The 23,597-nt window shown below is 42.7% G+C and overlaps 1 protein-coding gene across 12 annotated transcripts; it reads right to left on the bottom strand.

The window, feature by feature from the left end:
* Window positions 1-353: 353 nt before the first annotated feature.
* On the bottom strand, window positions 354-23,438 carry LOC124003025 (interferon-induced protein 44-like). Of its 12 annotated transcripts, none has more exons than XM_046310966.1 (12): window positions 23,399-23,438; window positions 21,025-21,070; window positions 15,119-15,196; window positions 9,173-9,251; window positions 6,797-6,875; window positions 4,388-4,450; window positions 3,849-3,882; window positions 3,159-3,363; window positions 1,690-1,839; window positions 1,441-1,612; window positions 1,179-1,279; window positions 354-925 (listed from the first exon to the last, which is right to left on the bottom strand). In XM_046310966.1, exons 6-12 carry the CDS (start codon window positions 4,428-4,430, stop codon window positions 743-745), a joined length of 888 nt encoding a protein of 295 aa, XP_046166922.1. In that variant the 5' UTR covers window positions 4,431-4,450; window positions 6,797-6,875; window positions 9,173-9,251; window positions 15,119-15,196; window positions 21,025-21,070; window positions 23,399-23,438; the 3' UTR covers window positions 354-742. The 12 variants fall into 12 exon arrangements, with proteins under 12 accessions (XP_046166922.1, XP_046166930.1, XP_046166929.1 ...); XM_046310974.1 differs by having other exon boundaries at window positions 6,797-6,866; XM_046310973.1 differs by having other exon boundaries at window positions 6,797-6,842.
* Between the last annotated feature and the right edge of the window lie 159 nt (window positions 23,439-23,597).

Below are 23,597 nucleotides of genomic sequence, written 5' to 3'. Positions count from 1 at the left end.
TAATCTGCCTATAAACTCTGCATGCTTTTCCACTTTGTGCTGGCTGTACAACATAACAAACCATCGCGTGACTCCAAGTTTACTTCGATATGACTGTTATTATAGCAATATTTGCACTTTAATGCATTTCCACTACAATTGTCGCATAATTTATCTCACAGACGACCAAAATAATCCACCCTTGTGTAGTGTATTTTGTTTTGTCGACATTGGGACATTTTACAGACAAATTTGCCGCCGTTTCCATCAGGCCATTCATGAGTTTCTTTATGCGTCAGGTAATTCATCCCCATGAAATGGTTGGATGGAAACCCGGTTATAGAGAGACAGATGTCGAAGTCATCAATAGTAAATATTTTTTAAATGATTTATTTAACTTAAAATTTACCTGGAAATTAAGTAAACTTAAGCAGAAAATCTACACACAAAAATGATACAACAATAATGTCACATGAAATTAATGTTACAGCAATATCAATAAAACAAAGTATAGCTTAAAATCAGTTTGTCATCTAAAGAATTCAGTGAAGCATGCTAGTTTATATAACACAAGTGTACACTGTTGGGTGTTGATGTTAAAAAGTAGCATATATGCACAGCAGTGCTTAGTTTATTTGAAAGATTTTCTTGACACACTAAAATGCATACTCACTCAAAAGACATTTCTCACAGAGCCCCAGAAAACATATTTAGGCCAATTTATTCCAATCTTAAACTGCAGGGCTCACTGTTAATACTCATTCTATTTTTGAATTGCATGTTGTTGGAGGTTCCAGAGGTAGTCGTTGGCAAAGTTCATAATCTGAGTCATGGCGTTCAGTATCAGGATATCCATGTTGTTATCCAGCATCCCCTCCTCGTGGTAGTTCTTCACCGGTAGGATGCAGTTCATGGGAAGGCCTAGCTCATTACTGCAGATCTGCATCTGAAAAACGTTGGAGACAAAGAGGACTGGATCAGTTTTGCTTGAGTGATGATTGAATCATGTCAGCACAACCAAGATTTAATGGCTGACTACATTGCAGACATTGCATTGCGTCAACCGATGGTTGTGTGCCACAGCATCAACTGTGCAGTTGAGCATCAGATTGCCTCATCATGTTATATAGTTAGCTGACATGTTAAACACTTGTCCAGGCAATGTGACATTTGTTCAGGTCTGAGGTCATGTGATTTACCTTCTCTTTGATCGCCTTGCTGTAGAAGATTCTCCTCACATCCTTGTTCACCAGCTCACAAGCCTTGTCTGGCATGGTCATGACAACAACTTGAGGAATTTCTGCAATAGAAATGAATATTTAATGAATAGAAGGACTAGCATAAGTAACACTGTATCATGTAATAGTGAAAAATCAAGAGCTACAGCTGAAAGGTGACAACTGATTCGCCAACCATAGTTGTAGTTTCTATTGAGAAGCAGAGTTTAAAGAGCTTACTTACTCAGTCTGCTGGCTTCTGCCCTGATGCTCTTCATCTTGGCTATGACATCCTCTGGCATGCGAGAGATTTTGTCCGCTGACACAATACTCACCAGGCAGTGAGTTTTGTCACTTAAGCTGGGATTCTGAATGAATTCCTTTTTTTGGTCCGATAATGGGTGGAAAGGATTGAACTGACCAAGAAAATATAAGATTTGTTAGTGTGTGTGTGTGTGTGTTTGTGTGTGTGTGTGTTTGACTTTTACATTACCTCATAGCCCTCTGGTAGATGGCCCTTCAGAGCATTGATGATGTCATCAGGGTGCAGCCCGTTTTTTTGTGTTTCCAGACCCATGACATCATTGAATGCAAAGGGAAGACGTTTTTCACCTGAACGGCCTTGAATGTAGTGTGTGTCATACTGAAAATAAATGTTTTATTTAATAACATTTCTATGGAAAGGATAAATACCCTCACACTCAGAAACATGAAAAGCATCCCAAACTGAGGCTCAGAATCATCAAATATATACACTGAGTTTCCAAAACATTAGGAACACCTGATCTTTCAACCAAACTCTACCTACAGTACATATACATATTACCTCACTTACCTCAATGCCAAGAGTGTGCAAAGCTGACATCAAGGCAAAGGGTGGCTACTTTGAAGAATCTCAAAAATAAAATATATTTTTATTTGTTTAACACTTTTTGATTACTACATGATTCCATATGTGTTATCTCATAATTTTGATGACTTCACCATTATTCTACAATGTAGAAAATAGTAAAAATAAAGAAAAACCCTTGAACGAGTAGGTGTGTCCAAACTTTTGACTGGTACTGTAAGTATTCAGACCCTTTACTCAGACCCTTTATATAAAATTGATTTAGGGCACAATGCCCCGAAATGTGCAAAAAGGTGCATAAAGTAAAAATGCAAGACCAACGTTTCGGTTTTTAACTCAAAGGATATAACTATACAGTAGAATACAAATTATAAACTGGGTGGTTCGAGCCCTGAATACTGATTGGCTGACAGCTGTGGTATATCAGACCGTATACCACGGTTATGACAAAACATTTATTTTTACTGTTCTAATTATGTTGCTAACCAGTTTATAATAGCATTAAGGCACCTCGGGGGTTTGTGATATATGGCCCTTATACCACGGATAAGTGCTGTGTCCAGGCACTCCGCGATGCGTCGTGCATAAGAACAGCCCTTAGCCATGGTATATTGATCATATACCATACCTCCTTCGGCCTTATTGCTTAAATATACAATTTCTACTGTGTACATGTCTACTTTGTATTCTACTGTGTAGTTACATCCTTTGCATTTATCTAGGCTTGATTATGTTATCAACTCATTTATGTTTTTTTATAGCCAGATTTGTATGCTTTCATATGCCTTGTCCATTTCCTTTATACACCTTTTCATATAAAAATGTGTAAATGATATACATTTGTCTCCATTTTTTATTTGACGTTTCCAACTGTCTGAGTGTATTTATACTTTCCATGGTCCTAATTTTGCAAACCTACGCCCCTGTGATTGACTACGTTTTGCATTTAAAACAGCGCAGACAACCTCTCTTTGTTCCTGTAAGTCCCTCTTCATGTCTCTGCCTGTTTGTAGCTCATAAAATACTGTGTCTTAGTGTACCAGGATATATAGGTAGCCATGTTCCATGCCTGCATCGTGTCTGTGTTAAATGTATTTGGCACTGCAGCTTACTGTCATGGTGAAGCTTAAGCCAGAGGCAGCAGCTACCAGGGCACCACTTGTTGTCCGATTTTGGAAGACATTGTTGACTGAGTTGATGAAGCTGGACTTTCCTGCACCGACTGGTCCATATAGCAGGCATCTGAGCTGACCCACGTCAGGATCATTCAGTTTAAAGCTCCTCAGATCACCCACCATGTGGTCTCTCTCTTCTTTACTGTCAGAGACAATGAAGAGCACCTGTTACTTCTTGTTTTGTTTACCTGGCCACTGTTTCCAAATGTTAACCTTTTCCCATTTGTGGCACATATTCAATGCAAAACAGTTGCCATAGACTCCTTATAATTATATACAGCGAAATTGCATCAAGATAACGCCAGGACTTAATTGATTTAAGATGGTGGGAAACTGATATCTGCAATTTAGCATAGCACAATATACACACAACACAACCCTTGATAGTGCAGCGGTCTAAGGCACTGCATCTTAGTGCACGAGGCATCACTACAGACCCTGTTTTGATTCCAGGCTGTATCACAACCGGCTGTGATTGGGAGTCGCAATTGTAGGCCGCAATTGTAAATCAGAATTTGATCTTAACTGACTTGACTAGTTAAATAAAATGTTAAAAAAACAACAACAAAAAACATTAGTTTTACTTTCTTTCATCCTACATATTTGGTCAGTTGGTACAGTACTTACCTCCAATATGTTTCCCTCCATTCTTTGTCAAATTCTGTGTGACACACATAGAACACATCTAGATTAAAATCACTAAACTATTGTTTTCCCACATTCCAGTACCCACCATCTCTCACTTTCAAATGTTGATTGCAATGACACATAGATATAATGGAAACTTACTCATTAATTAACTAAGCAAGTCAGTTAAGAACAAGTTCTTATTTACAATAACCCACTGCTCCCCAGTAGGCCATCAACTCCCTTGCTTAGGGGCAGAATGACAGTTTTTTTTACCTTATCAGCTCGAGGATTCGATCCAGCAACCTTTCAGTTACTGGCCCAACACTCTAACCACTAAACTACCTGCCACCCCTACAGGGCATGTACTATATAAGTAAAGCCTTGTGGCTGTGGTCAATGCATGCGCTAAAACGGTGTCTGCAGGTTCCCAGAACAAGTAAAAAGAATTGGGACTGATGCACTGTGCTTGAACAGAATTTGCACTCACACAGGTGTTGACTGTATTTTACAGATAAGATAAGTAAGATATCTCTTACCCTTCTTTGGTGTCGGTGCTGGTGTTGATTCTCCTCCACCCATGTTTGCTTTTCTAAGAGGGACTGTAACAGGGTTGGGGTCAATTCCAAATTCATTAGAATTTCAACAATCTTTCAAGTTATTGAATTGGAATTAGACTGTTTGGACTTGAAATGTTGTACAATTCCAATTCATCAGTAGAATTGAATTAAATTGGAATTCAGTATGTTTACAGTTCCCAGTTAATGGAATGTATCAAACATTGACTGCAGGATTTGTTTGAAATACTTTCAACTTGTATTTTTATAGTTCCAGTATAGGTAGGCTGTTGGATTAGTCACATGATTAGTCACATGAATTGTTGTGACCTAATACAGAATTGGGAATTGAATTCTTGTAATTTACCTAACATTGGAATGGAGAGGAATTTAATTATTTCTGAATTTAAAGACTGACCTGGAATTTGAATTGAATTAAATATAATTTACAGAGATTTAATTAGTGGAATTAGAGGCTCAGTGCAGTCAACTTTAGTGTGCTGTGTTATATATATATATATCCACACTATGAGGTTGGAATAATACGGTGAAATTGTGAAAATTATGATAATGTCCTTTTAGTGGAAGGCCAATTGAAATTTCAGCCTGTTTTGGTGGGATGAAGTATTGGCCTTCCCTAGTGACATCCCCAGGCGGGGGACGTTTTAAATGAGTTAGTAGGTCAATAACAAAGAGCATTCCAAACCTCTCTGCCAATAACAGATAGTTTCACCTCCCCACTCAGACCCCTCCCAGACTCCCATCAACATTTTAGCTTGAGACATTTGAATTGAAAACAATCACAGAAAGGTACTTAATTGTTAAGCCAGAAATGATTTGACTGTGAGATACAAACAGCTGCATTGGACCTTTTAACTCAACCCTGGAACATAAAAATACTATTTGGGTTGAATAGTATGTCATGTCTGCACTGCAGCTATTAGGGCTGGGTGGATACCAGTATTACAATATTTTTTCCACGGCAAAAATGAAAATACGAAGCAGACCAAACTCTTTGGTCCTTTAAATACCTGCTGTATGTAAGATATTGTGTGCTATAGTTGAAAAATAAATAGCAACATATATGATGTTTGTTTACAACATTAGGGCTGTTTTCCTAAAGAAGTTTAATACAAAGCATATTAATGCCCATGATTCTGGAATTAAATGTTTGACGAGTAGGTGTCCACAAAGATCGGAAACTGTTGCAAATGATGCTAAATGCAGTAATACAATCAGTACATGTACAACATATGTGGAACTGTCCTTTAACTGCACTCAAACTCTTTTTGAAGATCTACAATGAGAAAAGAGGACAGTTCAGCCAAGTAAATAATTCTCCTTATGAGATGGTGGAGAAGGTAGCTTCAGACATCGAGAAGCTACTGGCCAAGAAACGCAAAGCACTTGATGTAAGTCAGCAATTTGACTTCGATTTATTTCACAAAAAAACACTAACAGCCAGTTGGACGCACTGCCAAATTCTCTAAAACGATGTTGGAGGTGACTTATGGTAGAGAAATTAACATTCAATCCTCTGGTGACAGCTCTGGTGGACATTCCTGCAGTCAGCATGCCATTTGCAAGCTCCCACAAAACGTATGGCATTGTGTGACAAACTTCACATTTTAGAGTGGCATTTTGTTGCCCCCAGCACAAGGTGCACCTGTGTAATGATCATGCTGTTTAATCAGCTTTTTGATATGCCACACCTGTCAGGTGGATGGATTATCTTGGCAAAGGAGAAATGCTCACTAACAGGAATGTAAACAAATTTGTGCACAAAATTTGAGAGAAATAAGCTTTTTGTGCGTATGGAACATTTCTGTGATCTTTTATTTCAGCTCATGAAACATGGGACCGATACTTTACATGTTGCGTTTATATTTTTGTTCAGTATATTTAGGAACACAAAATGCCTCCCAAACCAGCTTTTCAGGTGTTTGTGAAAGCAAAGACAGGTGGAAGTTACAATTCAATTTGTGTTTCAGAAAACATTTATTTTTGTATAATTATTGTATAGTTTAATATACGTCTAGGAAACTGCCCCATCATGTAGAAGATGTATAGGAACAATAAAAGACAAGGTTACAGATTTCCTTTGTGCACAAAGGACAGCTTCTACAAACATTGCAGTATAGCAATGATTTATATTACGTAGAATGTATGCACACATGACTGTAAGTCGCTTTGGATAAAAGCGTCTGCTAAATGGCATATATTATTATTATTATTATTATTATATTGCTTTTTATATTTGATTTTTCCTTTTGCAATGCAAATATTGTACTGTATATCGATCAGGTCCTCTACCAATTTTTCCTATCATCAGAATAAATGGTTTATAAAAGATCATTTAAAAATGTATTAAAAAAATGTGAATAGACTTACCTTGTTGGTACTAGGTTCCTCCTGAGGCTGAGACTCTGATGTTGTTCTGAAAAAAGGATTTCACCAGCACCTATTTATACTTGCACAAGAGAAAGTGAAATTCAGGTGAGGAGGACTGTCTAGCTCTCCTATTTCTCTAGCTATTTCTTGTAAATGGGGCCATTATAGTAATAGAGGGACCATAGTTTTACTTTCAATATAACACTTTCACTTTTATTTTACAAATAAGAGCAACAGGTGGTTATGTGGTTTAGACAGAAAGACAAACGCCCAGCTCTTATAGTCTTCTAAACCAATTACATTTCTATGAAGTCAGACCATTTATGAACACAATTGTTTGTCTTTTATCAATGACATTACAAGTGAGAGAAGGTCAGTGAACTATTAACAAATACTTGCAGTATTATATTATGCAAACTGCTGTCATAATATGCTTATGTTTCTCATCGTACTTGTGTGGTTAATTTGTCCTGAGACTCCCAGGACCTATAGAGTTCATTCAGGCTACTTTAGAAATACGCTTATGAGGTGAAATGGAACCAGAACCACCCATGTCCTCCGACTTCCGCGAGCACAATGAGGTAGAATAGAGCTAGCAACCAGCATAGCAACCAGAATAGCAACCAGCATAGCGACAGACGCTTTGGTTCATTACGTAGGCCGGTCAGGATTTGACAGGTTCTAGCAACGGCACTAGCAACAGATGCTAACAGCTAATTGAATCCCGTTGTGACCCAGGGGTGGAAACCATTTGGCAGTGGACATTATTTGACAAGGCAGGCCCTGTTATAAATAATGTGAATATCATTTTTTGTTTAAATATCCCACCCATTCAACTAGGACTATTCAAAATAAAGGGCAGGACCTTTGTTTTCTCTGTTCTCTAACCTGAACCTGCAGAGGCTGGCCAGTGAAGCAGAACGTGTCCAGTGAGACCATCCCTGGCACGACAACATCAAGGAAACACTTCTGGCCGCCTCACTTCGCGTTCCTAGGAATCTATGCATTATTTTGTTTTTTTTCAACCTCATCGAACACCATTGGGATGAATTGAAACGCCAACTGCGAGCCAGGCCTAATCGCCCAATATCAGTCCCCGACCTCACTAAGCAAGTCCCCGCAGCAATGTTCCAACATCTAGTGGAAAACCTTCCCAGAAGAGTGGAGGCTGTTATAGCAGCAAAGCGGTACACCATATTAATGCCCATGATTTTGGAATTTAATGTTCGACAAGTAGGTGTCCACAAAGATCGGAAACTGTTGCAAATGATGTTAAATGCATTAATACAATCAGTACATGTACAACATATGTGGAACTGTCCTTTAACTGCACTCAAATTGATGTCTATTTTCTTTAAACTCTTTTTGAAGATCTACAATGAGAAAAGAAGGCAGTTCAGCCTATTAAAGAATTCTCCTTATGAGATGGTGGAGAAGGTAGCTTCAGACATCGTGAAGCAACTGGCCAAGAAACGCAAGGCACTTGATGTAAATCAGCAATTTGACTTCTATCTATTTCACAAAAAAACACTAACAGCCAGTTGGACGCACTGCCAAATTCTCTAAAACGATGTTGGAGGTGACTTATGGAAGAGAAATTAACATTCAATCCTCTGGCGACAGCTCTGGTGGACATTCCTGCAGTCAGCATGCCATTTGCAAGCTCCCACAAAACGTATGGCATTGTGTGACAAACTTCACATTTTAGAGTGGCATTTTGTTGCCCCCAGCACAAGGTGCACCTGTGTAATGATCATGCTGTTTAATCAGCTTTTTGATATGCCACACCTGTCAGGTGGATGGATTATCTTGGCAAAGGAGAAATGCTCACTAACAGGAATGTAAACAAATTTGTGCACAAAATTTGAGAGAAATAAGCTTTTTGTGCGTATGGAACATTTCTGTGATCTTTTATTTCAGCTCATGAAACATGGGACCAATACTTTACATGTTGCGTTTATATTTTTGTTCAGTATATTTAGGAACACAAAATGCCTCCCAAACCAGCTTTTCAGGTGTTTGTGAAAGCAAAGACAGGTGGAAGTTACAATTCAATTTGTGTTTCAGAAAACATTTATTTTTGTATAATTATTGTATAGTTTAATATACGTCTAGGAAACTGCCCCATCATGTAGAAGATGTATAGGAACAATAAAAGACAAGGTTACAGATTTCCTTTGTGCACAAAGGACAGCTTCTACAAACATTGCAGTATAGCAATGATTTATATTGCTTTTTATATTTGATTTTTCCTTTTGCAATGCAAATATTGTACTGTATATCGATCAGGTCCTCTACCAATTTTTCCTATCATCAGAATAAATGGTTGATAAAAGATCATTTAAAAATGTATTAAAAAAATGTGAATAGACTTACCTTGTTGGTACTAGGTTCCTCCTGAGGCTGAGACTCTGATGTTGTTCTGAAAAAAGGATTTCACCAGCACCTATTTATACTTGCACAAGAGAAAGTGAAATTCAGGTGAGGAGGACTGTCTAGCTCTCCTATTTCTCTAGCTATTTCTTGTAAATGGGGCCATTATAGTAATAGAGGGACCATAGTTTTACTTTCAATATAACACTTTCACTTTTATTTTACAAATAAGAGCAACAGGTGGTTATGTGGTTTAGACAGAAAGACAAACGCCCAGCTCTTATAGTCTTCTAAACCAATTACATTTCTATGAAGTCAGACCATTTATGAACACAATTGTTTGTCTTTTATCAATGACATTACAAGTGAGAGAAGGTCAGTGAACTATTAACAAATACTTGCAGTATTATATTATGCAAACTGCTGTCATAATATGCTTATGTTTCTCATCGTACTTGTGTGGTTAATTTGTCCTGAGACTCCCAGGACCTATAGAGTTCATTCAGGCTACTTTAGAAATTCGCTTATGAGGTGAAATGGAACCAGAACCACCCATGTCCTCCGACTTCCGCGAGCACAATGAGGTAGAATAGAGCTAGCAACCAGCATAGCAACCAGAATAGCAACCAGCATAGCGACAGACGCTTTGGTTCATTACGTAGGCCGGTCAGGATTTGACAGGTTCTAGCAACGGCACTAGCAACAGACGCTAACAGCTAATTGAATCCCGTTGTGACCCAGGGGTGGAAACCATTTGGCAGTGGACATTATTTGACAAGGCAGGCCCTGTTATAAATAATGTGAATATCATTTTTGTTTAAATATCCCACCCATTCAACTAGGACTATTCAAAATAAAGGGCAGGACCTTTGTTTTCTCTGTTCTCTAACCTGAACCTGCAGAGGCTGGCCAGTGAAGCAGAACGTGTCCAGTGAGACCATCCCTGGCACGACAACATCAAGGAAACACTTCTGGCCGCCTCACTTCGCGTTCCTAGGAATCTATGCATTATTTTGTTTTTTCAACCTCATCGAACACCATTGGGATGAATTGAAACGCCAACTGCGAGCCAGGCCTAATCGCCCAATATCAGTGCCCGACCTCACTAAGCAAGTCCCCGCAGCAATGTTCCAACATCTAGTGGAAAACCTTCCCAGAAGAGTGGAGGCTGTTATAGCAGCAAAGCGGTACACCATATTAATGCCCATGATTTTGGAATTTAATGTTCGACAAGTAGGTGTCCACGAAGATCGGAAACTGTTGCAAATGATGTTAAATGCATTAATACAATCAGTACATGTACAACATATGTGGAACTGTCCTTTAACTGCACTCAAATTGATGTCTATTTTCTTTAAACTCTTTTTGAAGATCTACAATGAGAAAAGAAGGCAGTTCAGCCTATTAAAGAATTATCCTTATGAGATGGTGGAGAAGGTAGCATTCACAGGTAGTATCACATTTTCATTTCATTTCATTACAGTACAACGGTTTGATTTGTTTGATCGTAGCTAGCTACTTAGCTAGCTACATAGCCGTCTTTGTATCAAAGATAATTGTGTAGTCTAGAGCGATTTTCTAGGTTAGCTAGCCAGCTATTGTCGTTCTTTTAACGCAACGTAACGTAAACAACACTACTAGCTAGCCAGCTAGCCCCCGAACAGCAGCACTGTAGAAACTATTACACTCAACGGAACGACTTGATTAGTGTAGTGTCAACAACGCACCCACTGCCAGCTAGCCTACTTCAGCAGTACTGTATCATTTTAATCATTTTAGTCAATAAGATTCTTGCTACGTAGCTTAACTTTCTGAACATTCGAGACGTGTAGTCCACTTGTCATTCCAATCTCCTTTGCATTAGCGTAGCCTCTTCTGTAGCCCGTCAACTATGTGTCTGTTTATCCCTGTTCTCTCCTCTCTGCACAGACCATACAAACGCTCCACACCGCGTGGCCGCGGCCACCCTAATCTGGTGGTCCCAGCGCGCTCGACCCACGTGGAGTTCCAGGTCTCCGGTAGCCTCTGGAACTGCCGATCTGCGGTCAACAAGGCAGAGTTCATCTCAGCCTATGCCTCCCTCCAGTCCCTCGACTTCTTGGCACTAACGGAAACATGGATCACCACAGACAACACTGCTACTCCTACTGCTCTCTCTTCGTCCGCCCACGTGTTCTCGCACACCCGAGAGCTTCTGGTCAGCGGGGTGGTGGCACCGGGATCCTCATCTCTCCCAAGTGGTCATTCTCTCTTTCTCCCCTTACCCATCTGTCTATCGCCTCCTTTGAATTCCATGCTGTCACAGTTACCAGCCCTTTCAAGCTTAACATCCTTATCATTTATCGCCCTCCAGGTTCCCTCGGAGAGTTCATCAATGAGCTTGATGCCTTGATAAGCTCCTTTCCTGAGGACGGCTCACCTCTCACAGTTCTGGGCGACTTTAACCTCCCCACGTCTACCTTTGACTCATTCCTCTCTGCCTCCTTCTTTCCACTCCTCTCCTCTTTTGACCTCACCCTCTCACCTTCCCCCCTACTCACAAGGCAGGCAATACGCTCGACCTCATCTTTACTAGATGCTGTTCTTCCACTAACCTCATTGCAACTCCCCTCCAAGTCTCCGACCACTACCTTGTATCCTTTTCCCTCTCGCTCTCATCCAACACCTCCCACACTGCCCCTACTCGGATGGTATCGCGCCGTCCCAACCTTCGCTCTCTCTCCCCCGCTACTCTCTCCTCTTCCATCCTATCATCTCTTCCCTCCGCTCAAACCTTCTCCAATCTATCTCCTGATTCTGCCTCCTCAACCCTCCTCTCCTCCCTCTCTGCATCCTTTGACTCTCTATGTCCCCTATCCTCCAGGCCGGCTCGGTCCTCCCCTCCCGCTCCGTGGCTCGATGACTCATTGCGAGCTCACAGAACAGGCCTCCGGGCAGCCGAGCGGAAATGGAGGAAACCTCGCCTCCCTGCGGACCTGGCATCCTTTCACTCCCTCCTCTCTACATTTTCCTCCTCTGTCTCTGCTGCTAAAGCCACTTTCTACCACGCTAAATTCCAAGCATCTGCCTCTAACCCTAGGAAGCTCTTTGCCACTTTCTCCTCCCTCCTGAATCCCCCCCCCCCCCTCCCTCTCTGCAGACGACTTCGTCAACCATTTTGAAAAGAAGGTCGACGACATCCGATCCTCGTTTGCTAAGTCAAACGACACCGCTGGTTCTGCTCACACTGCCCTACCCTGTGCTCTGACCTCTTTCTCCCCTCTCTCTCCAGATGAAATCTCGCGTCTTGTGACGGCCGGCCACCCAACAACCTGCCCGCTTGACCCTATCCCCTCCCCTTTCTCCAGACCATTTCCGGAGACCTTCTCCCTTACCTCACCTCGCTCATCAACTCATCACTGACCGCTGGCTACGTCCCTTCCGTCTTCAAGAGAGCGAGAGTTGCACCCCTTCTGGAAAAACCTACACTCGATCCCTCCGATGTCAACAATTACAGACCAGTATCCCTTCTTTCTTTTCTCTCCAAAACTCTTGAACGTGCCGTCCTTGGCCAGCTCTCCCGCTATCTCTCTCTGAATGACCTTCTTGATCCAAATCAGTCAGGCTTCAAGACTAGTCATTCAACTGAGACTGCTCTCCTCTGTATCACGGAGGCGCTCCGCACTGCTAAAGCTAACTCTCTCTCCTCTGCTCTCATCCTTCTAGATCTATCGGCTGCCTTCGATACTGTGAACCATCAGATCCTCCTCTCCACCCTCTCCGAGTTGGGCATCTCCGGCGCGGCCCACGCTTGGATTGCGTCCTACCTGACAGGTCGCTCCTACCAGGTGGCGTGGCGAGAATCTGTCTCCTCACCACGCGCTCTCACCACTGGTGTCCCCAGGGCTCTGTGCTAGGCCCTCTCCTATTATCGCTATACACCAAGTCACTTGGCTCTGTCATAACCTCACATGGTCTCTCCTATCATTGCTATGCAGACGACACACAACTAATCTTCTCCTTTCCCCCTTCTGATGACCAGGTGGCGAATCGCATCTCTGCATGTCTGGCAGACATATCAGTGTGGATGACGGATCACCACCTCAAGCTGAACCTCGGCAAGACGGAGCTGCTCTTCCTCCCGGGGAAGGACTGCCCGTTCCATGATCTCGCCATCACGGTTGACAACTCCATTGTGTCCTCCTCCCAGAGCGCTAAGAACCTTGGTGTGATCCTGGACAACACCCTGTCGTTCTCAACCAACATCAAGGCGGTGGCCCGTTCCTGTAGGTTCATGCTCTACAACATCCGCAGAGTACGACCCTGCCTCACACAGGAAGCGGCGCAGGTCCTAATCCAGGCACTTGTCATCTCCCGTCTGGATTACTGCAACTCGCTGTTGGCTGGGCTCCCTGCCTGTGCCATTAAACCCCTTCAACTCATCCAGAACGCCGCAGCCCGTCTGGTGTTCAACCTTCCCAAGTTCTCTCACGTCACCCCGCTCCTCCGTTCTCTCCACTGGCTTCCAGTTGAAGCTCGCATCCGCTACAAGACCATGGTGCTTGCCTACGGAGCTGTGAGGGGAACGGCACCTCAGTACCTCCAGGCTCTGATCAGGCCCTACACCCAAACAAGGGCACTGCGTTCATCCACCTCTGGCCTGCTCGCCTCCCTACCACTGAGGAAGTACAGCTCCCGCTCAGCTCAGTCAAAGCTGTTCGCTGCTCTGGCCCCCAATGGTGGAACAAACTCCCTCACGACGCCAGGACAGCGGAGTCAATCACCACCTTCCGGAGACACCTGAAACCCCACCTCTTTAAGGAATACCTAGGATAGGATAAGTATTCCCTCTCCCCCCCCCCAAAATTTACGATTTAGATGCACTATTGTAAAGTGACTGTTCCACTGGATCTCATAAGGTGAATGCACCAATTTGTAAGTCGCTCTGGATAAGAGCGTCTGCTAAATGACTTAAATGTAATGTAATGTAATGTAATGTAATGTAATGTAGCTTCAGACATCGTGAAGCAACTGGCCAAGAAACGCAAGGCACTTGATGTAAATCAGCAATTTGACTTCTATCTATTTCACAAAAAAACACTAACAGCCAGTTGGACGCACTGCCAAATTCTCTAAAACGATGTTGGAGGTGACTTATGGTAGAGAAATTAACATTCAATCCTCTGGCGACAGCTCTGGTGGACATTCCTGCAGTCAGCATGCCATTTGCAAGCTCCCACAAAACGTATGGCATTGTGTGACAAACTTCACATTTTAGAGTGGCATTTTGTTGCCCCCAGCACAAGGTGCACCTGTGTAATGATCATGCTGTTTAATCAGCTTTTTGATATGCCACACCTGTCAGGTGGATGGATTATCTTGGCAAAGGAGAAATGCTCACTAACAGGAATGTAAACAAATTTGTGCACAAAATTTGAGAGAAATAAGCTTTTTGTGCGTATGGAACATTTCTGTGATCTTTTATTTCAGCTCATGAAACATGGGACCAATACTTTACATGTTGCGTTTATATTTTTGTTCAGTATATTTAGGAACACAAAATGCCTCCCAAACCAGCTTTTCAGGTGTTTGTGAAAGCAAAGACAGGTGGAAGTTACAATTCAATTTGTGTTTCAGAAAACATTTATTTTTGTATAATTATTGTATAGTTTAATATACGTCTAGGAAACTGCCCCATCATGTAGAAGATGTATAGGAACAATAAAAGACAAGGTTACAGATTTCCTTTGTGCACAAAGGACAGCTTCTACAAACATTGCAGTATAGCAATGATTTATATTACGCAGAATGTATTTATATTCTGCTTTTATATTTGATTTTTTTTCCTTTTGCAATGCAAATATTGTACTGTATATCGATCAGGTCCTCTACCAATTTTTCCTATCATCAGAATAAATGGTTTATAAAAGATCATTTAAAAATGTATTAAAAAAATGTGAATAGACTTACCTTGTTGGTACTAGGTTCCTCCTGAGGCTGAGACTCTGATGTTGTTCTGAAAAAGGATTTCACCAGCACCTATTTATACTTGCACAAGAGAAAGTGAAATTCAGGTGAGGAGGACTGTCTAGCTCTCCTATTTCTCTAGCTATTTCTTGTAAATGGGGCCATTATAGTAATAGAGGGACCATAGTTTTACTTTCAATATAACACTTTCACTTTTATTTTACAAATAAGAGCAACAGGTGGTTATGTGGTTTAGACAGAAAGACAAACGCCCAGCTCTTATAGTCTTCTAAACCAATTACATTTCTATGAAGTCAGACCATTTATGAACACAATTGTTTGTCTTTTATCAATGACATTACAAGTGAGAGAAGGTCAGTGAACTATTAACAAATACTTGCAGTATTATATTATGCAAACTGCTGTCATAATATGCTTATGTTTCTCATCGTACTTGTGTGGTTAATTTGTCCTGAGACTCCCAGGACCTATAGAGTTCATTCAGGCTACTTTAGAAATTCGCTTATGAGGTGAAATGGAACCAGAACCACCCATGTCCTCCGACTTCCGCGAGCACAATGAGGTAGAATAGAGCTAGCAACCAGCATAGCAACCAGAATAGCAACCAGCATAGCGACAGACGCTTTGGTTCATTACGTAGGCCGGTCAGGATTTGACAGGTTCTAGCAACGGCACTAGCAACAGACGCTAACAGCTAATTGAATCCCGTTGTGACCCAGGGGTGGAAACCATTTGGCAGTGGACATTATTTGACAAGGCAGGCCCTGTTATAAATAATGTGAATATCATTTTTTGTTTAAATATCCCACCCATTCAACTAGGACTATTCAAAATAAAGGGCAGGACCTTTGTTTTCTCTGTTCTCTAACCTGAACCTGCAGAGGCTGGCCAGTGAAGCAGAACGTGTCCAGTGAGACCATCCCTGGCACGACAACATCAAGGAAACACTTCTGGCCGCCTCACTTCGCGTTCCTAGGAATCTATGCATTATTTTGTTTTTTTCAACCTCATCGAACACCATTGGGATGAATTGAAACGCCAACTGCGAGCCAGGCCTAATCGCCCAATATCAGTGCCCGACCTCACTAAGCAAGTCCCCGCAGCAATGTTCCAACATCTAGTGGAAAACCTTCCCAGAAGAGTGGAGGCTGTTATAGCAGCAAAGCGGTACACCATATTAATGCCAATGATTTTGGAATTTAATGTTCGACAAGTAGGTGTCCACAAAGATCGGAAACTGTTGCAAATGATGTTAAATGCATTAATACAATCAGTACATGTACAACATATGTGGAACTGTCCTTTAACTGCACTCAAATTGATGTCTATTTTCTTTAAACTCTTTTTGAAGATCTACAATGAGAAAAGAAGGCAGTTCAGCCTATTAAAGAATTATCCTTATGAGATGGTGGAGAAGGTAGCATTCACAGGTAGTATCACATTTTCATTTCATTTCATTACAGTACAACGGTTTGATTTGTTTGATCGTAGCTAGCTACTTAGCTAGCTACATAGCCGTCTTTGTATCAAAGATAATTGTGTAGTCTAGAGCGATTTTCTAGGTTAGCTAGCCAGCTATTGTCGTTCTTTTAACGCAACGTAACGTAAACAACACTACTAGCTAGCCAGCTAGCCCCGAACAGCAGCACTGTAGAAACTATTACACTCAACGGAACGACTTGATTAGTGTAGTGTCAACAACGCACCCACTGCCAGCTAGCCTACTTCAGCAGTACTGTATCATTTTAATCATTTTAGTCAATAAGATTTTGCTACGTAGCTTAACTTTCTGAACATTCGAGACGTGTAGTCCACTTGTCATTCCAATCTCCTTTGCATTAGCGTAGCCTCTTCTGTAGCCCGTCAACTATGTGTCTGTTTATCCCTGTTCTCTCCTCTCTGCACAGACCATACAAACGCACCACACCGCGTGGCCGCGGCCACCCTAATCTGGTGGTCCCAGCGCTCGACCCACGTGGAGTTCCAGGTCTCCGGTAGCCTCTGGAACTGCCGATCTGCGGTCAACAAGGCAGAGTTCATCTCAGCCTATGCCTCCCTCCAGTCCCTCGACTTCTTGGCACTAACGGAAACATGGATCACCACAGACAACACTGCTACTCCTACTGCTCTCTCTTCGTCCGCCCACGTGTTCTCGCACACCCGAGAGCTTCTGGTCAGCGGGGTGGTGGCACCGGGATCCTCATCTCTCCCAAGTGGTCATTCTCTCTTTCTCCCCTTACCCATCTGTCTATCGCCTCCTTTGAATTCCATGCTGTCACAGTTACCAGCCCTTTCAAGCTTAACATCCTTATCATTTATCGCCCTCCAGGTTCCCTCGGAGAGTTCATCAATGAGCTTGATGCCTTGATAAGCTCCTTTCCTGAGGACGGCTCACCTCTCACAGTTCTGGGCGACTTTAACCTCCCCACGTCTACCTTTGACTCATTCCTCTCTGCCTCCTTCTTTCCACTCCTCTCCTCTTTGACCTCACCCTCTCACCTTCCCCCCTACTCACAAGGCAGGCAATACGCTCGACCTCATCTTTACTAGATGCTGTTCTTCCACTAACCTCATTGCAACTCCCCTCCAAGTCTCCGACCACTACCTTGTATCCTTTTCCCTCTCGCTCTCATCCAACACCTCCCACACTGCCCCTACTCGGATGGTATCGCGCCGTCCCAACCTTCGCTCTCTCTCCCCCGCTACTCTCTCCTCTTCCATCCTATCATCTCTTCCCTCCGCTCAAACCTTCTCCAATCTATCTCCTGATTCTGCCTCCTCAACCCTCCTCTCCTCCCTCTCTGCATCCTTTGACTCTCTATGTCCCCTATCCTCCAGGCCGGCTCGGTCCTCCCCTCCCGCTCCGTGGCTCGATGACTCATTGCGAGCTCACAGAACAGGCCTCCGGGCAGCCGAGCGGAAATGGAGGAAACCTCGCCTCCCTGCGGACCTGGCATCCTTTCACTCCCTCCTCTCTACATTTTCCTCCTCTGTCTCTGCTGCTAAAGCCACTTTCTACCACGCTAAATTCCAAGCATCTGCCTCTAACCCTAGGAAGCTCTTTGCCACTTTCTCCTCCCTCCTGAATCCCCCCCCCCTCTCTCTGCAGACGACTTCGTCAACCATTTTGAAAAGAAGGTCGACGACATCCGATCCTCGTTTGCTAAGTCAAACGACACCGCTGGTTCTGCTCACACTGCCCTACCCTGTGCTCTGACCTCTTTCTCCCCTCTCTCTCCAGATGAAATCTCGCGTCTTGTGACGGCCGGCCGCCCAACAACCTGCCCGCTTGACCCTATCCCCTCCCCTCTTCTCCAGACCATTTCCGGAGACCTTCTCCCTTACCTCACCTCGCTCATCAACTCATCACTGACCGCTGGCTACGTCCCTTCCGTCTTCAAGAGAGCGAGAGTTGCACCCCTTCTGGAAAAACCTACACTCGATCCCTCCGATGTCAACAATTACAGACCAGTATCCCTTCTTTCTTTTCTCTCCAAAACTCTTGAACGTGCCGTCCTTGGCCAGCTCTCCCGCTATCTCTCTCTGAATGACCTTCTTGATCCAAATCAGTCAGGCTTCAAGACTAGTCATTCAACTGAGACTGCTCTCCTCTGTATCACGGAGGCGCTCCGCACTGCTAAAGCTAACTCTCTCTCCTCTGCTCTCATCCTTCTAGATCTATCGGCTGCCTTCGATACTGTGAACCATCAGATCCTCCTCTCCACCCTCTCCGAGTTGGGCATCTCCCGGCGCGGCCCACGCTTGGATTGCGTCCTACCTGACAGGTCGCTCCTACCAGGTGGCGTGGCGAGAATCTGTCTCCTCACCACGCGCTCTCACCACTGGTGTCCCCCAGGGCTCTGTGCTAGGCCCTCTCCTATTATCGCTATACACCAAGTCACTTGGCTCTGTCATAACCTCACATGGTCTCTCCTATCATTGCTATGCAGACGACACACAACTAATCTTCTCCTTTCCCCCTTCTGATGACCAGGTGGCGAATCGCATCTCTGCATGTCTGGCAGACATATCAGTGTGGATGACGGATCACCACCTCAAGCTGAACCTCGGCAAGACAGAGCTGCTCTTCCTCCCGGGGAAGGACTGCCCGTTCCATGATCTCGCCATCACGGTTGACAACTCCATTGTGTCCTCCTCCCAGAGCGCTAAGAACCTTGGTGTGATCCTGGACAACACCCTGTCGTTCTCAACCAACATCAAGGCGGTGGCCCGTTCCTGTAGGTTCATGCTCTACAACATCCGCAGAGTACGACCCTGCCTCACACAGGAAGCGGCGCAGGTCCTAATCCAGGCACTTGTCATCTCCCGTCTGGATTACTGCAACTCGCTGTTGGCTGGGCTCCCTGCCTGTGCCATTAAACCCCTTCAACTCATCCAGAACGCCGCAGCCCGTCTGGTGTTCAACCTTCCCAAGTTCTCTCACGTCACCCCGCTCCTCCGTTCTCTCCACTGGCTTCCAGTTGAAGCTCGCATCCGCTACAAGACCATGGTGCTTGCCTACGGAGCTGTGAGGGGAACGGCACCTCAGTACCTCCAGGCTCTGATCAGGCCCTACACCCAAACAAGGGCACTGCGTTCATCCACCTCTGGCCTGCTCGCCTCCCTACCACTGAGGAAGTACAGCTCCCGCTCAGCTCAGTCAAAGCTGTTCGCTGCTCTGGCCCCCCAATGGTGGAACAAACTCCCTCACGACGCCAGGACAGCGGAGTCAATCACCACCTTCCGGAGACACCTGAAACCCCACCTCTTTAAGGAATACCTAGGATAGGATAAGTATTCCCTCTCCCCCCCCTTTACGATTTAGATGCACTATTGTAAAGTGACTGTTCCACTGGATCTCATAAGGTGAATGCACCAATTTGTAAGTCGCTCTGGATAAGAGCGTCTGCTAAATGACTTAAATGTAATGTAATGTAATGTAATGTAATGTAGCTTCAGACATCGTGAAGCAACTGGCCAAGAAACGCAAGGCACTTGATGTAAATCAGCAATTTGACTTCTATCTATTTCACAAAAAAACACTAACAGCCAGTTGGACGCACTGCCAAATTCTCTAAAACGATGTTGGAGGTGACTTATGGTAGAGAAATTAATATTCAATCCTCTGGCGACAGCTCTGGTGGACATTCCTGCAGTCAGCATGCCATTTGCAAGCTCCCACAAAACGTATGGCATTGTGTGACAAACTTCACATTTTAGAGTGGCATTTTGTTGCCCCCAGCACAAGGTGCACCTGTGTAATGATCATGCTGTTTAATCAGCTTTTTGATATGCCACACCTGTCAGGTGGATGGATTATCTTGGCAAAGGAGAAATGCTCACTAACAGGAATGTAAACAAATTTGTGCACAAAATTTGAGAGAAATAAGCTTTTTGTGCGTATGGAACATTTCTGTGATCTTTTATTTCAGCTCATGAAACATGGGACCAATACTTTACATGTTGCGTTTATATTTTTGTTCAGTATATTTAGGAACACAAAATGCCTCCCAAACCAGCTTTTCAGGTGTTTGTGAAAGCAAAGACAGGTGGAAGTTACAATTCAATTTGTGTTTCAGAAAACATTTCTTTTTGTATAATTATTGTATAGTTTAATATACGTCTAGGAAACTGCCCCATCATGTAGAAGATGTATAGGAACAATAAAAGACAAGGTTAGAGATTTCCTTTGTGCACAAAGGACAGCTTCTACAAACATTGCAGTATAGCAATGATTTATATTGCTTTTTATATTTGATTTTTCCTTTTGCAATGCAAATATTGTACTGTATATCGATCAGGTCCTCTACCAATTTTTCCTATCATCAGAATAAATGGTTTATAAAAGATCATTTAAAAATGTATTAAAAAAATGTGAATAGACTTACCTTGTTGGTACTAGGTTCCTCCTGAGGCTGAGACTCTGATGTTGTTCTGAAAAAGGATTTCACCAGCACCTATTTATACTTGCACAAGAGAAAGTGAAATTCAGGTGAGGAGGACTGTCTAGCTCTCCTATTTCTCTAGCTATTTCTTGTAAATGGGGCCATTATAGTAATAGAGGGACCATAGTTTTACTTTCAATATAACACTTTCACTTTTATTTTACAAATAAGAGCAACAGGTGGTTATGTGGTTTAGACAGAAAGACAAACGCCCAGCTCTTATAGTCTTCTAAACCAATTACATTTCTATGAAGTCAGACCATTTATGAACACAATTGTTTGTATTTTATCAATGACATTACAAGTGAGAGAAGGTCAGTGAACTATTAACAAATACTTGCAGTATTATATTATGCAAACTGCTGTCATAATATGCTTATGTTTCTCATCGTACTTGTGTGGTTAATTTGTCCTGAGACTCCCAGGACCTATAGAGTTCATTCAGGCTACTTTAGAAATTCGCTTATGAGGTGAAATGGAACCAGAACCACCCATGTCCTCCGACTTCCGCGAGCACAATGAGGTAGAATAGAGCTAGCAACCAGCATAGCAACCAGAATAGCAACCAGCATAGCGACAGACGCTTTGGTTCATTACGTAGGCCGGTCAGGATTTGACAGGTTCTAGCAACGGCACTAGCAACAGACGCTAACAGCTAATTGAATCCCGTTGTGACCCAGGGGTGGAAACCATTTGGCAGTGGACATTATTTGACAAGGCAGGCCCTGTTATAAATAATGTGAATATCATTTTTTGTTTAAATATCCCACCCATTCAACTAGGACTATTCAAAATAAAGGGCAGGACCTTTGTTTTCTCTGTTCTCTAACCTGAACCTGCAGAGGCTGGCCAGTGAAGCAGAACGTGTCCAGTGAGACCATCCCTGGCACGACAACATCAAGGAAACACTTCTGGCCGCCTCACTTCGCGTTCCTAGGAATCTATGCATTATTTTGTTTTTTTTCAACCTCATCGAACACCATTGGGATGAATTGAAACGCCAACTGCGAGCCAGGCCTAATCGCCCAATATCAGTGCCCGACCTCACTAAGCAAGTCCCCGCAGCAATGTTCCAACATCTAGTGGAAAACCTTCCCAGAAGAGTGGAGGCTGTTATAGCAGCAAAGCGGTACACCATATTAATGCCCATGATTTTGGAATTTAATGTTCGACAAGTAGGTGTCCACAAAGATCGGAAACTGTTGCAAATGATGTTAAATGCATTAATACAATCAGTACATGTACAACATATGTGGAACTGTCCTTTAACTGCACTCAAATTGATGTCTATTTTCTTTAAACTCTTTTTGAAGATCTACAATGAGAAAAGAAGGCAGTTCAGCCTATTAAAGAATTATCCTTATGAGATGGTGGAGAAGGTAGCTTCAGACATCGTGAAGCAACTGGCCAAGAAACGCAAGGCACTTGATGTAAATCAGCAATTTGACTTCTATCTATTTCACAAAAAAACACTAACAGCCAGTTGGACGCACTGCCAAATTCTCTAAAACGATGTTGGAGGTGACTTATGGTAGAGAAATTAACATTCAATCCTCTGGCGACAGCTCTGGTGGACATTCCTGCAGTCAGCATGCCATTTGCAAGCTCCCACAAAACGTATGGCATTGTGTGACAAACTTCACATTTTAGAGTGGCATTTTGTTGCCCCCAGCACAAGGTGCACCTGTGTAATGATCATGCTGTTTAATCAGCTTTTTGATATGCCACACCTGTCAGGTGGATGGATTATCTTGGCAAAGGAGAAATGCTCACTAACAGGAATGTAAACACATTTGTGCACAACATTTGAGAGAAATAAGCTTTTTGTGCGTATGGAACATTTCTGTGATCTTTTATTTCAGCTCATGAAACATGGGACCAATACTTTACATGTTGCGTTTATATTTTTGTTCAGTATATTTAGGAACACAAAATGCCTCCCAAACCAGCTTTTCAGGTGTTTGTGAAAGCAAAGACAGGTGGAAGTTACAATTCAATTTGTGTTTCAGGTAACATTTCTTTTTGTATAATTATTGTATAGTTTAATATACGTCTAGGAAACTGCCCCATCATGTAGAAGATGTATCGGAACAATAAAAGACAAGGTTACAGATTTCCTTTGTGCACAAAGGACAGCTTCTACAAACATTGCAGTATAGCAATGATTTATATTGCTTTTTATATTTGATTTTTCCTTTTGCAATGCAAATATTGTACTGTATATCGATCAGGTCATCTACCAATTTTTCCTATCATCAGAATAAATGGTTTATAAAAGATAATATAAAAATGTATTAAAAAATGTGAATAGACCTACCTTGTTGGTACTAGTTCCTCCTAAGACTGAGACTCTGTTGTTCTGAAAAAAGGATTTCACCAGCACCTATTTATACTTGCACAATTGAAAGTGAAACTCAGGTAAGGAGGACTGTCTAGCTCTCCTATTTCTCTAGCTATTTCTTGTAAATGGGGCCATTATAGTAATAGAGGGACCATAGTTTTACTTTCAATATAAC

This window comes from Oncorhynchus gorbuscha, linkage group LG18, assembly GCF_021184085.1.
Source record: "Oncorhynchus gorbuscha isolate QuinsamMale2020 ecotype Even-year linkage group LG18, OgorEven_v1.0, whole genome shotgun sequence".
NCBI classification, from domain to species: Eukaryota; Metazoa; Chordata; class Actinopteri; order Salmoniformes; family Salmonidae; genus Oncorhynchus; species Oncorhynchus gorbuscha.
Note: the sequence above shows the minus strand (reverse complement) of the source record. Positions and strands in the feature narration are given on the sequence as shown.